At 35.7% G+C, this 17,913-nt stretch overlaps 1 protein-coding gene across 1 annotated transcript in view; it reads left to right on the top strand.

The window, feature by feature from the left end:
* The window catches only part of Mtpbeta (mitochondrial trifunctional protein beta subunit), a 292,313-nt gene that overhangs the window by 169,297 nt on the left and 105,103 nt on the right, over positions 1-17,913 (top strand). The window contains exon 7 of the mRNA XM_090373364.1: positions 5,370-5,557. Coding sequence (XP_090229490.1) covers positions 5,370-5,557 — 188 coding nt within the window. The remainder of the gene's footprint in view (positions 1-5,369; positions 5,558-17,913) is intronic.

Genomic DNA, 17,913 nt, shown 5'->3' with positions numbered 1-17,913 from the left:
TGTGGTCAGAAAAAAAGAAAGAAGATGCAAAAATAATTTTGATATCATATATTTGGATTTCAGGAAAGCTTTTGATACTGTTGCACATAAAAAAGCTGCTGTACAAATTATAGCATTAAGGGCAAGTTGCTGCTATAGATAAAAGTATTGTTGAGTGGGAGAGGAGAAGATAGAGAGTGGTAATCAATGGACACTGCTCGTCATGGACTAATGTTATTAGTGCAGTCCACCAGAGTTTGGTGTTGAGACTATTGTTGTTGTTTTTTGTTGCTTTTTATATTTATCAGTGATATTCATGAATGTATAACAGACTTAATGTTTTTGCCCAACTTTTCTAGATCCTGTTGCAACAGGATCTAGAAAAGTTGGGCAAATTGGCTGAGAGGTGGTAACTGAAATTTAACAATGACAAATGCAAGGTACGGCATATGGGTAGCTGTAACCCAAAGTAACACACCAGCTGTGTGGTACTAAATGCAGGGTTGTGGAGAATGAAAAAGACCTGGAATAATTGTGCAGTCAGACATGAACTTTTCTGAGCAGTGTAGACAGTCTGAGCAAAGATAAGCAATGATTATTCCTTATTATAAGGCAATGGTTAGGCCACACTTTGAGTACTGCATACAAGTCTGGTGGCGTCATTTTGGGAAGGATGTAGAGCTTCTTGATGGGCTCCACATTCTAATTCCTTGGGGGATAAGGCATCTATTCTACTCTTCAAACTCTCAAACGCCCATCAGAACACTGAGTTGGCACCTAATTTCTTCCCAATCTCTGCACTGAACTCATTAAGACATCCCCCCTTGACTTTACCATGTCTTGTTCCAGAAATTTCCACAAAAATTGCACATGTTGATTGGCATGAGAATTTGTTCGTATGAGAATCACCCCTTTGGTTCTCCTCTGGGCCACAGCACTCCCGCTACTTTGTGCCCATTGCCTTGCTGCTGTATATTTGTTTTAAGTACAATTTAATTGGTTAAGTGACAATACTACACTAAGCTAAAAGATTCCTAAATGCAATGATATGTATTATTTTATCAAGTTTTACGCCGTTATGATTGCAGAGTTTTAAATTAGTTATATCCTTGCTAAAAGTAAAATTTCTTAGTTAAAAACAAAAAATGTATATGCCTAATACATTAGAACCTTCGGACTACTTATTTATCACAATTAAAACCTTAGTATTCCACTGCACTACTAGTTACATGCTATGTTATTCATGCCAAAACAGTGATACAATGCGCTATAAATAATGTCACAACTTACAAATCACTAGCTAAATCTAAAATTAAGCTAATGAACATGACTCGTGACTTAAAGGATAGCGAAAGCTTAAAAAGCGTTACTCACCTTGAATTAATCTGCGATGGCTTACTTAGGCAGCGTGGTTAATATTTAGGTTGAATTGTTAAATTGAAAAAATTAAGGGGGGGGAAGTAGGTAAGTGTTGACTGAGTTAAAATGGGCGCAAGGAAACAGAAGTATACACATCCAATCCTTGGTTGTCATTGAAGTAAAAGAACAATTAAAAACTAAATAAGTGAATATGGTGAAGCCAATAGTCGTTTGTTTTATTTTTGTCTTTGGTTGGGTTGTTAGATTTAATTTTATTTTTAGCGATGGAGATTGTGTTTAAAATAAGTTGGTGGGGGTAACCTCTGGATATAAATTTGTCGGTAAGGTATTGGATTTCGTTGTGAAGGTTGGTAGGTAAGGAACTGTACTTCAGTGCATTGTGAATTTGATTATATAAAACTGCCTTTTTAGTGTTTAGGGGGTAACGAGAAGCAAAATGTAAGTATTTACCCGTGTTTGCATTTTTACTCAAAATTTTCGTATTTAATTTTTTGCCTGTTATATAGATAGTGAGATTGAGGAAATTTATCTGATTGTTTTATCCAATTTCAAGGGTGAATTTAAATCTGTCGTGTATAGAGTTGAGTTTTATGAAGAGGTTATCAATGATGGATCTGTTGCCTATTACAAGAATGTCGTTGGCATAGCGCATGTATAGTTTTAGTTCAGGGGGAAAGGGGTGTTGAATTTGGCTTTCAATGGTGGCTAGGTAAATTTCGGACAATGGGGCCAAAATGCCTAGTCCCATTGGTAAGCCAAATATTTGTTGGAAGATTTTTTTGTTGAATCTAAGAAATCTTGCTTCTAATAGAAGAGTGGTGAGCTCAAGAATATGGGACAATTTCATATAATCAAATTCACAATGCCCTAAAGTACAGTTCCTTACCTACCGACCTTCACAACGAAATCCAATACCTTACCGACAAATTTATATCCAGAGATTACCCCCACCAACTTATTTTAAAAATAAAATTAAATCTAACAACCCAACCAAAGACAAAAATAAAACAAACATCCACATAGTCCTCCCTTATCACAATGAACTAGCAGGACAGTTCCGCCGCCTATTTAATGACACTGATATCTCCCTTGTTTTTTCCACCTACTACAAATTAGGATCCTTCTTCAGCACCTATAAAGACACACACAAATATCCTAAAAACGACCTCAATAATATAATATACTTCATTAATTACCAAACTGTAACACATGTTACATCGGAAGTACCACTACCAAATTTGGCTCATCAAAAACATCCAACACCCGTGCATACTATCATTTCCATAGTCTCATGTCTAACCAATCTGTTACAGAACTTACAATTCATGCCCTGACTCACAACCATAACCTCCTCATTGACTCTTCCATTTCCATCATTAAACTAAAATCTAGCTACAGAATACTTCAATATGAAGCCCTAGCTATTGAATGGTACTGGGACCACACTAACCTCAAAATTCTAAATTCCGAACTTTCAATCTTTCACCAATTGGGAACCTCTCGTGATTAAAGTTCCCACATGTCAAAAAAGGCATCACGAGAGTATAATTTTTTATTCTTAAATACCATGTGCGTTCTCTCCCCACACATTGCCAACTGAAGACGTTTTTAACTAACGAAAGTCCTCGTAACGACTATTGGCTTTACCGTATTCACTTATTTAGTTTTTAATTATTCTTTTACTTCAATGACAACCAAGGATTGGATGTGTACACTTCTGTTTCCTTTTGCCTATTTTAACTCAGTCAACACTTACCTACTTCCCCCCTTTTAATTTTTTTCAATTTAACAATTCAACCTAAATATTAACCACGCTGCCTAAGTAAGCCATCGCAGATTAATTCAAGGTGAGTATCGCTTTTTAAGCTTTCGCTATCCTTTACTAGTCTATTAACACGGTACTTGAAGATTTATAAAAATTTCGTGACTCATGACTAAGACAGTTAAATTATTTGTCAAAGACAATTTAATATGTGAATTAATCAAAAAGACAGTTAAAATTTCCAAAAAGCTCATTCATTCCCACGAGCTCAAAATTCTTCGTCCTCCAATATGATAAAGATCAACTCTTTGAAAATATTAAAGCAATAGCTGATAAATACAAGTGAACTTTAGCACAATTAATACACTACCATATAATCAACCATTTACTATGTTGGAGTTAAAAAAACAATCCTTAATTAGCTCCATTAACAATGCTCCTAATCCTGATGGTATATATTATCTTATGTTACAAAAGTTAAACACAAAACATCCTTTGTGCCTTGCTGTTTTTCTTAAACTGAATCCTCTTTAAAAATTATTATCCTAGCACTTGGCATCACTCAGTTGTAGTGGCTTTTCCTAAGCAAAGAAAAGACCAAAAACAGTAATTGGTGTCCGATTTTTCTTAAAAAGTAGTAGACTTACGAAATAATGGTCCCTTCGGGGATTCAAGGTGCCGTTATTTTGAATTTTCCATTATTTAGAAAGCTTTATTTTTAATTTATTTAATGCAAAATTAATGAGGCCAAATAAGAAATAGAGAGCTTAAGAATGCAATTTTATTAACTGCACATAAAAAAAATATAAACATGTTATATTCTGCCATTAATACACTTCTGCTTAAGCCCTTTTCTATTTTCTTTATTATATCAAGTTTAGTCTGCACAGGTAACACAGTGGTATCATCACCGTCCTCCCCACACCTGGTGAAAAAGGCCCGGGTTTGAACCCCATTGATGACGTGAGGAACTTTTATAGGCTTTTTTCACTCCGTGACTGAGTTAGTGGGTCTCAGGTATAGATAGCAAGTTTTTTTCCTCCCAGAAACTGGGGTTTTTTTGTCTAGCAAAACAAGCAAATCGAGCAGAGAACACACACAATTTACAGACAATATACATGGTTATATGAATTAACTTTCTGGGTTACCCTAATGTAATAGTTTTGATTATACCAAGTTTGTCGCTAAGCTTTAATGTTTTTCCTTTTTTCTTCTCTGTATGAGGTTTATTAACTTTAGGAGCCATAGTTAGGGGTTTTAATTTGTTTTATGTTATTGTTATTTAAAATAAATGTAAGGCAGCAGTATAATCAGTGATATCAATACAGAATGAAAATGGCGAATGTAATCAAATACGGTAATCACATGACTTGCCTTTGTTTTTTTTTTTCTCTCCAGCACTGCAGGTCATCTGCGCTGCATGTATACATCCCATTGTGCCATTATTTTGACAGTCTACTGTAGTTGTCTCAGAAAAACATTGGAAAAAATAACCACAACTGGCTTAACTAGTATATAGAATTGTAATCACTGATGAACAAAAATCTTTATGGTTTTCAAACAAACAGGACTTCCTTGGATCATATGGTAAAAAGCTGAGGCAAACATCTGGAATGCCTTTATTAAAAAAAAAAAAAAAAACACTTAGTAATGGTGTGTTCTACATAGAAGCATGATATAAGTGATTTTATTATGTGAACCTTGGCACTGAACTCTATTCATGATAAGGGACTCTGCATACCTTTTGAGTGTGGCCCATCCCTGTTGCAAGAAGAATTTATTTTGCATGGACATCTATTTATAGAGAAAGTGCAAGGGTTCTTGCTGGTGTCACTGAATGTGTTTAGTGTTCAATAAAACTGAACTCTGTCATACTTGCACTCCTCTCACTTGGGGAGTGAGGTGATTCTAGAGTCAAAGGGTGAACAGTGGTTATAAATCCATGGATCATGAAAGAGCACTACAGTGCATTAAGATAGTAGACAGTGGACAAAATTGCAAATATGATTGGGGTATTACAGGTGTCTAATTTAAATGGAATAATAATAAAACAGACTTTTATTTGAAATTTTACTTTTAAAATTGAAGTGGAATAAGGGTATTGATTTGGGAGTAGAGATTAAATATACATTGAAATGTGTGTATTTTGTATAATTATATTTCATTCATATCCAAGTTGATAACTTGTATTTTTAGTTTCTTTTATAATTTTGTATTTGAAAAATAATGATAAATTTTATACATTTAGCTTTAGGATATATAGCATCTGGACAGTATGAAACAGTTATTGCAGGAGGTGTTGAATTTCTTTCTGATGTCCCAATTCGCTTTAATCGCAACATGCGTAAACTGATGCTTTCTGCAAATAAAGCCAAATCTCTCCAACAAAGATTCTCATTACTTATTAAGCTCAGGCCTTCATTTCTTATTCCTGAGGTAATTGTTAGTTTCAAATGTTTGCTTTAAATGTTAAAAACTGAAAGCAGTTTATAATAAAAAATACATTTTGTAATAGTTTATAATAAAAAATATAAAAGAATGTTCTTTTATCTACTTAGCCTGATTAGATTATTTTAAGTCAAAAAGAAGTTTTGTTTTTTTTCTTTTAATTACTTTATTAATTTCCTTGTATTGTGGTATTACTGTTTGAGTGTGTTTGTATGTTAAGCATTGATTATTTTTTCCATAGTAATAAAAAAAAACCTATCCTGAAATTAACATGATTGAAACATACATGTTATTAGAAATGAACTGAAGGCCCAAATAATGCTAAGAAAATTAGAGTTTGAGTTATAGGCATGAGTTAAGTATATTCCAAATTTGCAAGCATTTATTAGCTTTAGCTTGTCCATCTTGTCTAGCAGCTGTCCATTCTCTTCTTTTATTATTTATAAAGGGTGGCTATGTAGTCTAAACCATTTGAACATTAAGTAAACGGTGCCCCTTAGCAAAAGTATATTGTAGCAGTTATACAGTTATATTCAATTTCTTTTCCAAATATTGGGTTCCTAGTCAATCACAAGTCAAAAAAAAAACTGATGATCTCTTTTTCATATATTTTTAATAGAATTTCACCCACAACAGGTTCGATTCATAATAAAGGATATTGAGCAAAAAAAAAAACAAGCAGAGCATTTCAAAAGTATGTGCAAAATTTGAGGATATATTAGCATTAGTAGTTGCACATGACACAAGAAAGCAAGTTTATATAGCATTAACAAAAAAAAAAAAAAAAAACCTTCCCACATCGCATGCCCATCCCCTCAGTAATTTGTCTAGTTCTTCCTAAGAATATATTCAAACTACCCACCAGCTAAAGGCAAACTTCTGCAAATCTATCGTGCAACCATCCCCTCTTTGTTTGAATTTATGTCCCCTCATGTATATAGGCTGAGCAGAGAGAAATAGGATAAGAGACAAAAACACTGAGTAAAATGCTGATAGTTCAAGATATCGATACTGATGATATAACAGTGAGCATATCTGTATGCTCACTGGATATAACAATTTGGATGATGGCGCTCCGTGCAACATCATCCAAAAGGAAAGCATTGAGCTTTCTCAATCCATTTCAAAGCCCTAAACATCTCAATCAGATCTCCTTACATGCCTAGTTTCCATATGCTGCAGTTTGCATAACTGAAGACTTTCCTGATTAGAGCACCCTTTTGTTCCTCTCACTAATCTTATTACTCTTCTCTACACCTATTCCAACAGATCCACATCCTTCATAAAATGAGGCATCAAGACCTGTATGCAGTGTTTGAGATGTGGCCTAGCCATTGCCTTATACAGCGTTTCCCAAACTGGGGTCCGTAGACCAGTTATAGTGGGGGGGGGGGGTTACAAAACATTCAGAGAATATCAAGTAATGTGTTTATTTTCTTAAAAAGTATACTGACAGAATTGCAACAAATTTCATTATAGAACATTATTTATTTTTGATACGATTAGTATATTTCAAATTATTTGTTCTATGAATAGCAAATTGATGATAAATAAAGTTATTATTATATATTTGTATAAAAATAAGAATAAAGTTGAGTTGTTTCACACATAAAACTTTATATAAGTAAATTTGAGTGGGAGCATGCTGACCTGTCAGATGTAGTTACCATGGTAACATTACACACACACAGTGGATTCTGCTTATTTGGGCCACCAGTTAATCAAGGCAGCTGTTTATTTTGGACAAATCTTAAAGAACAGAACCAAATCAAGAAAATAGCCAGGGTTTTCTTTGCTCAATTGGGATAACATGCATTTAATCGGGGCAGGAGATCGCAGCACTCGAGATTACCCTACAATTGTCTCCGACCTTACCACGACAAACTTTACCAGATAAAACAAAAACCAGAGTTCTGGCTCTCTGGATTCAGACAAAATAAACGAGAAGAATGGTATTGGGTATACTCATATCTACCCCAGTGCACATCCTGTCAGACAACTTACAGTTCACCACTTTCCTGTAGACTGTCCTCTTTATTTATCAATCCGTTCTAGCACCTTTCAGTCATTCAGAAAAAAATTAAACGAATCCCAGATTTTATTTCATTTTTTGGAAACCATTCAAACATAGAAGAATTGTTAACATACTTAAATCGTACTGGCCTAAACGCAAGTATATAATTAAATTGTTAAAAGATATATGGATATAAGAAATAAACTTTGAACTGACACAATTTGGCCTCAGTAGCCCTGTGTCATTAAACTTAACAATAACAACAAAGGGTAAAATGCATAATTAATGGAAATATGAGGAAACATGCAAATGGCAATCGTGACAACCAAACATACATTTTATTGCATTTACATGGACAAACTGAAATAACAAGTTAATCTAATAATATTATGTAAATCAGCAAAATAAGTTCTCAACATTTTTCTGTTTCTCCTTGAGCTGAAATTGCAGCCTTGCAACGATCTGGCATAGAGTTAATCAAGTTCTGGATATATGGTTGCCCAATTTTGTGGTACCACACCCTTACAATGCTCTCCTGCAACTGAATCTTACTTGTTGGCTTCTTCTGAGCAATTTTAGACGACATTATGTACCAGTAATTTTCAGTAGGGTTCAAATGTGGACTGTTATGGTCCAGTCCAACACTGTAATGCCAGCATTTCTGAGATATGACTGCACCTTAAAGGAGAAAAACAAGGGAAAACATTGCAAGTATGTTTTAAGCCTTGTGAGACAAGAAGACAAACTTACCATTAAATCTATTTAGGATAAAACTTTAAAATTTTGCTGTGTGGCAAGGTGCTGAGTTCTGTTGGAAAATGCAGTTTTGGACGTCTGTATGGTGATCCCTAATAATGGGTTTCAAGCACTTCTCCAAGATAGCAGTGTAGATTTCTGCATTCACCGTTCTGTTATAAACTTAATTCGCCCCACCCCTTTGCCCATCATGCATTCCCAGACCATCTGACCAGCGTGGAACTCTGCAGTCTATGTTATGTAGTCAGGATGGTATGCCTCCAATTTTCATCTTCTGTCATATTGCTTCGCATCTGAGCCATGCAGATTGAATTTTGATCCGTCAGAAAAGATTGTGTCCCATTGCTCTTTTGTCCTTGAAACATGTGTTTTAACCCAAGCAAGTTGCTTCCTCATTTGTTGGGTCAACAAAAGCTTCTTCTTGGGCCAATAGACATTCCAAAACGTTCCAAAAGCCATCATTGGATAGTTTGTGCACTTGTTTCAACACCAGAGGCCATCTCAAAGTCCAGTTTTAGATCAGGAGCACTAGCATGGCGATTATGAAGGCATAGCCGCTTCAGATATCGATCTTGAGAAGTAGTCACTCTCTTATGGCCAGGTCTTCTCTACACATCACCGGTTTCACGCTTTAATTTCAGCACCTGGGATACTGTTGACTGGTGGCAGCCTATTTTATCAGCAATAGCACCCATAGAAAGCCCTTCCTGGGACAGAGCAACAGCTACACTTTTTTTCTTGGTGTCAACTGAACATATGGAGCTATGCTTTACACCTCCACAAAACTGGATACTAATGAGCACGTATATCCTTCCAGTGCAGTATTTATAGAAACAACTGACGCAATACCTTGCAATTACTGTCTGATGCAATAGAAGTGTTATCTGATGCAATACCTTTGCTTTGCGACAAGCAAAATTACTGTAATCAAACAATATCTTATACGTTTCACTACAAATGTTACTTTTTCTTAAGGTGATACAGTTTTTTTGTCTGCCAGTGTGTGTGTGTGTAATTGGTACTATATAGGTATCAAAGTATATTAAAACATTGGCATAAAAATAAATGTACTCAGCGGACCATATGACCAAAAGAACCTATAAAGCCTAAGATAGCCTGTGTTGGTTTACATTGCCATACTCTAGAAATAAACTTATAATATGCAATAAAATAAAATAAAAATATAATGATTATGCAGCTAATTATTGATAATCAGATACATTGAATGGCACTTTTTCGAGGGCTAACACCATTCAGTATATCCTACCAGTAATTAGCAAGGCTATCTGTTTCTGATTGTTATCTGACTGTTTAACTATGTCCAAATAATTAAACATGAAGGCAATATATGATGAACTTTAACTTTAACAGCAAACAGGCAAGATAACAGCTAGCCAGACAGATAGCTTTGAAACAAATATACAGAATATAATACAGAAAAAGACTGCCAACCATGATTTTCACATCAGTTGTGGTGCTTTTTATTTATATTATACATGTGCAAAAAAAAAGCTTATGCTGACATAAGGAGAAAGAGGTAAGAATAAGTATAGTAATAGTCTCTTCAGTATACTTATTCTTATTATACTTATACTTAATACACTTATACAATATACTTATTCTTATCTCCTTTCTCCTTATGTCAGCATAAGCTTTCTTTTGCACATGTATAATATAAATAAAAAGCACCACAACTGATGTGAAAATTATGGTTGGCACTCTTTTTCTGTATTATATTCTGTATATTTGTTTCAAAGCTATCTGTCTGGCTAGCTGTTATCTTGCCTGTTTGCTGTTAAAGTTAAAGTTCATCATATATTGCCTTCATGTTTAATTATTTGGATCTATATATTCAATATATCCCACAATTGGTGGGATATATTGAATGGTGTTAATCCTCGAAAAAGTGCCATTCAGTGTATCCAGTTATCAATAATTAGCTGCATAAGCATTATATTTTTATTTTATTTTATTTTATTGCTAATTATATGTTTATTTCTAGGGTATAGCAATGTAAACCAACATGAGCTATCTTAGTCTTTATAGGTTCTTTTGGCTGTATGTCCGCTGAGTACTTTTATACCAATGTTTTAATACACGTTGAATACCTCTATAGTACCAATTAGATTACAGACTGATGTAATGTTCAGTCTACAATTGATGGCATTAATCTTATTTATCTGACATACCCTTTACATCTATTCCTATATTTTATAATAGATTATATATATATGGGGTCCGAAAACATGTTTTGATTTTTGAAGGAGCCCATAAATCTCAGTTTGGGAACTGCTGCCTTATACAATGGGATAGTCACCTCCTAATCCCTGGTATATCATTGGTGAATTTCACCCAAAACAGAATGACAGAATTCCAGAATATCATTGACAAACCTCCATGAGCTCTCCTGGCAATGTGTCTGCACTGCTCAGAGGACTTCATATCTGACTGTAGAATTTCCCCAGGTTTTCATTCTCTGCTACCCTGAGTGTGGCACCACACAGTTGCAGAGAAACAACTGCCAACTTCTCTGCTGGAATATTGTGTTCCCTAGAGTTCTGACTCTCAAGAAGAAAGTTGAGAAACACACTGAACTTTTTCTCTAGCAGTGCTGAGCCTTACAATTTGCCATTCTCTAAAGAGGAATTGGCTTTAACAAGGGTATTGCCATTCCTGGAGATTATCACTGGAGAATTTTGTACACAGGGTCAAATTTTGATATTCTCTTTTGCTGAATCCCTAGCCATGTTGTGATCATAGGCAGCGACTTGTCTGATGCAGCAACCAAATCAGCAGTGCCTCAGAATGATATGGTGGGTAACAAAATGTGATTACAGTGGCAACAATCTTGATCAGTGTTGAAACCAGGGGAGGGGATTTGTTTTACCCCTGGATTTGTGTTTTATTTTATAAAACACGAATTCAATAAATTTATGTCAAATAAACAACATGAAAAATCACATCAACTAAGAGTGGTACTCGTTAGGTAGTAGACGACAAAAATAAATCACTAAAATTCAGGACATAAAATTTTCGGCACCTCCGAAGCCAGGTGAGCAGGAGAAGCAGTGCGTAGCACACGCTTCCTTATTAGACTGAGGTTCGAGCCTGTGACCACCAAATACGGAGGATGCGGAAAGGTCAGGGAATGACCACCGCATATCCCTGAAGCAATATGGCCTTAGTTGCTAATGCTCCTAAAAACTAAATAACAACACGAAATTTTCAAAGTAATTAAATGGGCAATATTTCTGGCTGCACAAATTGTAACTAAATGCCACTATTTCAAGTGTCCGCATTTTTGTTTTATGGTTTTCAGGTTCCTTTTATTTTCACACAAATCATCTCTTGATAGCATATCACACAAATGGTCCACTTGTGGCTACTTCTTTGTTTGTATATCACAAACAAGGTTGCAGGCTGTGAATAGGTTCACCTGAATTGGTTCCTGACAGATGTAATTGTAATTATAAAGTGTCCCGCAGCTTTCAGGGGAGTCTGCAGCCACTAATTCAATCGTCAGCAGTTTCGCTTTATGGTTTTCACATTCCTTTTTTTGTTTTTTTTGCAGCAAGAGTCTACTTGTCGCTAATTCTTCCTTTGTATAACGCAAATGTGGCAGTTTGGTCACAGTCTATAAACAATACATTTTATAACCTTTTTATTATAATGCATCTGTACTGTAAGATTGCATGAAGATAAGCTGAGGGCCCAGATGAGTTGTCAGAAAAATTAATAAATGATTGATACATATGCAGAGACAAAGCAAAGAACAGTAATATTATTACAATACAGTACTTGCACATTTGATTATAATTTGTATAAATTTTTTTTTTCAAATTTTAATTGGTAATTTTCATATTAAACGGTTATTATTATCAGTAATGTGCTGTTTGTGAACTGATTTATTAGTATTTAGATGTTAAATAATAAATATTTCCTTTTGTTTTCTCATATTCTCTTATTATAACTTTCATAAATATGCATATTATGCATAAATATAAATACAAGAATTTCCCAACCTACATATATATAGGTTGGGAAAATACTCACAAAAATTTAACTATATGTAAGTTTTTGCTGGCCAGTTCAAACTGAAAAAAATATGGATACGCATTTTGCACATGTAGGGATAAATGGAGGTATTGTGAAAATATCGTAAAGAAAACCGAATAGCACTTTTTTTTCTTTTATAATTATTTCCAACTCCTTGGAAGTTGAAAATTTCACTATATAACTAAGCTATTTATCTTTCTAAAAGGTCCTTTTTATAATGAAAATTGCACTACTCTTTCATCACTATCATCTGTTCCCATTATAATAATCAATTTTGAACGCCTTTGTGATATTTTTCTAAAGAACATTTCTGGAGGTCACTACCAAAAAACAATAAAAAACGATTTGCACTTTCAGTTTATTGGGCTTTTCTGTTAGTGCATCTAATTATAAATGGGTAGTAAACTCGATCTTATTGCATTTGCGATAATATCGATAACTGCAATTGTGTGGGTTTTATGGTGAAATGTCTTCCCCTTCACTGAAATCTTCACTCATATAGAAAACGAATTTTTCAGAAACTTCTCTTCATTCCTATTTTGTATTATTCCTATCATTGTATTACAATGATGAAGGGGAAGCGACCACAGAAAGTGCAAGTGGTAGTGCCAGGAAACGAAACAAAATTGATTTAGAAATGAAGATAAAAATGATTAAGAAGTACAAAGTAGAACAAAGTTTGTCATCTATTGCAAGGTCTCACTGCTTCAACAGTGAATACTATTTTAAAGGACAGTGCGCATATAAAATAACATGTCAAAGGATCAATGCACTTAAATTCAACAGTGATCACAAAACAGCGTTCAGGTGCTATATTGAAGATGGAACAGCTATTAATAATTTGGATGGAAAATCAGATTCAAAAGCAAGTGCTCCTGAGTCTAATGACCATTCAAACAAAAGCAAGAAGTATTTATGAAGGTATTAAGGATAAGTACGGCGAACCCCAAGCAATGTTCCTGGCAAGCGACAGGTGGTTTAATAGGTTCAAGCATCACTCAGATTTCCACAACATTAAAGTATGCGGTGAAGTCACCATTGCCGATTCTGCAGCTGCAGAGAAATTTTGTGACGAGTTGGAAAAAATTATTGATCAAGGCAGCTACTCAACACAGCAAATTTTTAACATTCCTGGAGATTATTGACGAGACCGCTCTGTATTGGAAAAAAATGCCGGATCGAACATAAATTGCCAAAGAGGAAAATACAATGCCATGTTTCAAGGCATCAAAAGATAGGGCCAAGCTCTTGCTTGGGGCTGATGCAGCAGGAGATTACAGATTAAAACCACTGCTTGTATACCATTCTGGAAATCCTCGTGCATTTAAGGGCATCAATAAAACCACCCTGCCCATGCATTTCCGATCGAACCAGAGAGCATGGATAACCATATCTCTCTTTAAGGATTGGTTTAAATGCTGCTTCATCCCCGAGATTGAAAAATACTATAAAGATTCAAGATTTTGCTTATATGAGATAATGCACCTGGACATCCTATGCATCTAGATGATTTCAATTCGAACGTGAGAGTCATGTTTCTACCGCCAAATACAACATCACTCATCCAACCTACAGATCAGGGTGCTAATTTCGAATTTAAAAGCATACTATTTACACACAACATTTGCTCAGGCATTGTCTGTAGTAGAAAAATTTTACGTTAAGAGACTATTGGAAATCTTACAATATTTACCACGCCATCTTAAATATTAATAAGGAAATTACTAGGCGGAAATTACTAAAAGTTTTTTAAATGGCTCATGGAAGAAAATATGCCCACGGCACATAAAAGGCTTTGAAGGATTTGAAAAAGACTAATCATATGAAGAGGTTACAGATAAGATTGTAAAGGCTACAGAGCTACTTCAATTGGAGGTTAATACCAAAGATGGAGGAGTTAAATAGAGGAAGAAGAGAAGGAATTATCTAACTTGCAGGTAGCGATAGTGAAAGAAGAAAATGCTGACGAAGCTCAAGATGAACTAAATGAGAAGCCGAGACACTTCATCACCAGAGAGAAATGGCAATAGCATTTTGTGAAATTGCATCTGCAATGGTGAGGTTCGAGAAAATGGATCCTGACAGCAAACGATTCTTAAAAGTTAACAGATGGGTGAATGATATACTTGCTTACTACAGAGAAATCTACGATGAAAAGAAAAAAAAAAAAAGTGACCATACAGTCATCCATGTGTGCTTTCATAAGATTGAGTGGCCGAACCCTTCTAAATCTCCACCTCTGCAGTAGCGTACATAAGCTGAAGACGTCGATTCTGGAGACGATGCTCGTGAGGTGAAACTTACTGTGTTATGCCTCTTTCCTCTCTTTTTTTTTTTTTTTTTTTTTTGTAATTTTATAATTTTTAAATTGTATGCTTTTGTAATTTTTCCTGAACATGAGATAAAAATTGAATAAATACAATAAATAAAATAAATAATTCTATTTACATGTTTGCCAAACATATCTTTTTTGATTCAATCAATTCAGCGAGCACAGTTGCAAGTTCTGCATAAGCATGGGAAAATTCCAACTTGCGTAGAGTTCTGCAGAACGAAACCCTTATGTAAGTCAGGCAGTTGCTGTATACATATTTGTTTGTAACATATACATATGTTGAATAAATTAAATTAAATATTAAATAATAATAAAAAACTATTTAATTTAATTTAGTGGGATTCCTTAGTTTTTTCTTGATCCTGGTGCCAAACATTCCATGGCCAAGCGATTTCAGTGCTTTCCTCAAAGCATTACATCTTTAAAGAGCTTTTCTGTGAATAGGTTCTATTTTGTTTCAACTGCAGTTATGATTTATAAACTAGAGTAGCTAGTTCACACTACAAATAGTCGGTAGAGACCTAAAAACGAAAGTCTGCCTTCCTGTTTCTTTACTGATTAACATTAATAGAGGCACACAATGTAAGAAAGCAAGCTTATAAAAAAAACCTTCCCATTTCACCCACCCATTCATTTCAAATGCTTGCCTAGTTCTACTTTTCTTTGGTTTTTTTTTTTTTTTTTTTTTTTTTAAGGAGCATTAGCAACTAAGGCCATATTTCTCCGGGATATGCGGTGGTCATTCCCTGACCTTTCCGCATCCTCCGTATTTGGTAGTGACAAGCTCGAACCCCAGTCTAATCAAGAAGCATGTGCTACGCACTGCCCATCCTTCCCACCTGGCTACGGAGGCACCCTAGTTCTACCTTGAATTTATTTACACTATCAACTTCCACTACGAAAGATGGAAGTTTGTTCCAGCAATCAACTACCTGCTGGCTAAAGGCAAATTTCCGCACATCTATTCAACAACTGTCTTTCTTCAGTTTCAGTTTATGCCCCCTCAGGTTTGTAATCTGAGCAAGAGGAAGAATCCTATCAGCATTGAGCCTGCTTAATCCATTCAAGGCCTTAACAATCTCAATCAGATCACCTCGCAGGTGCCTAGTATCCAGACGCTGCAATTTGCAGAATTTAAGCCTTTCTTCGTAAGAGCACTCCTTTGTTCCCCTCGCCAGTCTTGTTGCCCCTCTCTGTACTCATTCTGGCAACTCTACATCCTTCCTGAAATCAGGCTTCCTGACCTGTATGCAGTACTCAAGGTGAGGCCTGACCATTGCTTCACATTGCATAATCTCCTCCTTATCCCTGCTTGCAAAAGTCCTGTATATTAGCATTAGTTGAGGCATATGATGCAAAACAAACAAAGAACCTTCCCATTTCATCCATCCAATCACTCCAAATGTTGTCTGGTTCAGCCTTAAATTTATCTAAACTATCAACTTCCACAACAACAGGTGGAATTCTGTTCCAGCAATCAAACTTCTGCACATCTATTTTACAACTGTCTTTCCTCAGTTTGAATCTATGTCCCCTGAGGTTCTTAGTCTCAGCAAGTGGAAGTATCCCATCAGCATTCAGCCTGCCCAAACCATACAAAGCCTTGTACACTTCGATTAGATCACCTTGCAAGTTCATAGTCTCCAGATGCTGAAACTGACAAATGTAAGCTTCTCTTGGTGAGAGGACCCCTTTGTTCCTCTCATCAATCTTGGTGCCCATCTCTGTACTCGTTCTAGCAACACTACATCCTTCCTAAAATGAGGCCTCCAGACCTATATGCAGTAAAAGTATAATCACCTCCTTGTCTCTGCTAACAAAACTCCTATATGTTATTGACCAAATTCCATGACCTGCTCTGGTAACCCATCTGCACTGCTCAGAGAACTCCATATCCGATTGTACAAATACCCCTCAGGTCTTTTTAATTCTACACTTCCCTGAGTGTAGTACCACACAGTTGGTACATTTCTTTTGGGTTACTGCTACCCATACGCACTACTTTGCATTTGTCAACATTAAACTTCAGTTGCCGCTACTCAGCCCATCTACCTAACTTTTCTAGATCCTCTTACTGTCTTTTGTATAATTAACAACCCTCCCAACCTTTATATCATCTGCAGACTTGGACATTATGCCTGATATCATTAATAAATACACAAAACAACAATGGGCCCAGCACCGAAAACTGGGGGACTCCATTAATAACGTTGGTCCATGTAGATCTGTGTCCATTTATTACCACTCTCTGCTGTCTTCCACTCAACCATCCCTTTATTCATTGCAGCAACTTGACTTTAATGCCATACCACTCCAATTTGTACAGCAGTCTTCCATGTGCAACAGTATCAAAAGCTTTCCTGAAATCCAAGTATATGATATCAAAATTATTTTTTGCATCCAGTTCCTTTGTGACCACATCGTAGTATACAATCAAATTGGTTAGACGAAGCTTCCCTCTAAAAACAAACCCATGCTGCGTCTGAACTATTACTGCAGTCCTGTCTAGGTGATCCTGCATCACTTCTTTAACCAGTGTCTCCATTATTTTTCCCAGTTGTTGTTATTTGGTTTTTAGGAGCATTAGCAACTAAGGCCATATTGCTCCGGGGATATGCAGTGATCATTCCCTGACCTTTCCGCATCCTCCATATTTGGTGGCTCACGGGCTCAAATCCTGGTCTAATCAAGAAGTGTGTGCTACGCACTGCTGCTCCTGCCCACCTGGCTACGGAGGCATCTATTTTTCCCAGAACAAAAGTTAAACTAACAGGTCTATAATTATTTGCGTCACCCTTTAAACCCTCTTTGTGAATTGGTGATAATTTGCACATCTCCGGTCCATGGGGATCTCCGATGAATATAAGGATGCTCTCATAATTATGGCTAAGGGTTTGCTTACGCTTACTTCCCTCACTGCTTCCTTCAGTATAACTGGATAGATTCCATCTGCCCCAGGTGCCTTTTTTATGTTTAACTTCAACAATTCCTCCTCCACTTTACTCTCCATTATTACAAAATCATTTAGTTCCCTGTTAGCGTTTAGTGAACTTCTGTCCTTGCTTTCCTTAGAGAATTCCTCCTGTGCGAATGTAGATGCAAAATACTCATTCAGTTTGTCAGCTATCTAAGCAGGATCATCAACAGCCGAATTACCAACATCAAATGGACCAATCTGATTCA

Source organism: Mastigoproctus giganteus, chromosome 5 (assembly GCF_048544385.1).
Source record: "Mastigoproctus giganteus isolate SK-2022 chromosome 5, ASM4854438v1, whole genome shotgun sequence".
Classification (NCBI taxonomy): Eukaryota; Metazoa; Arthropoda; class Arachnida; order Uropygi; family Thelyphonidae; genus Mastigoproctus; species Mastigoproctus giganteus.
The sequence above is the reverse complement of the archived record's forward strand: the minus strand, read 5'-3'. Positions and strand labels throughout refer to the sequence as shown.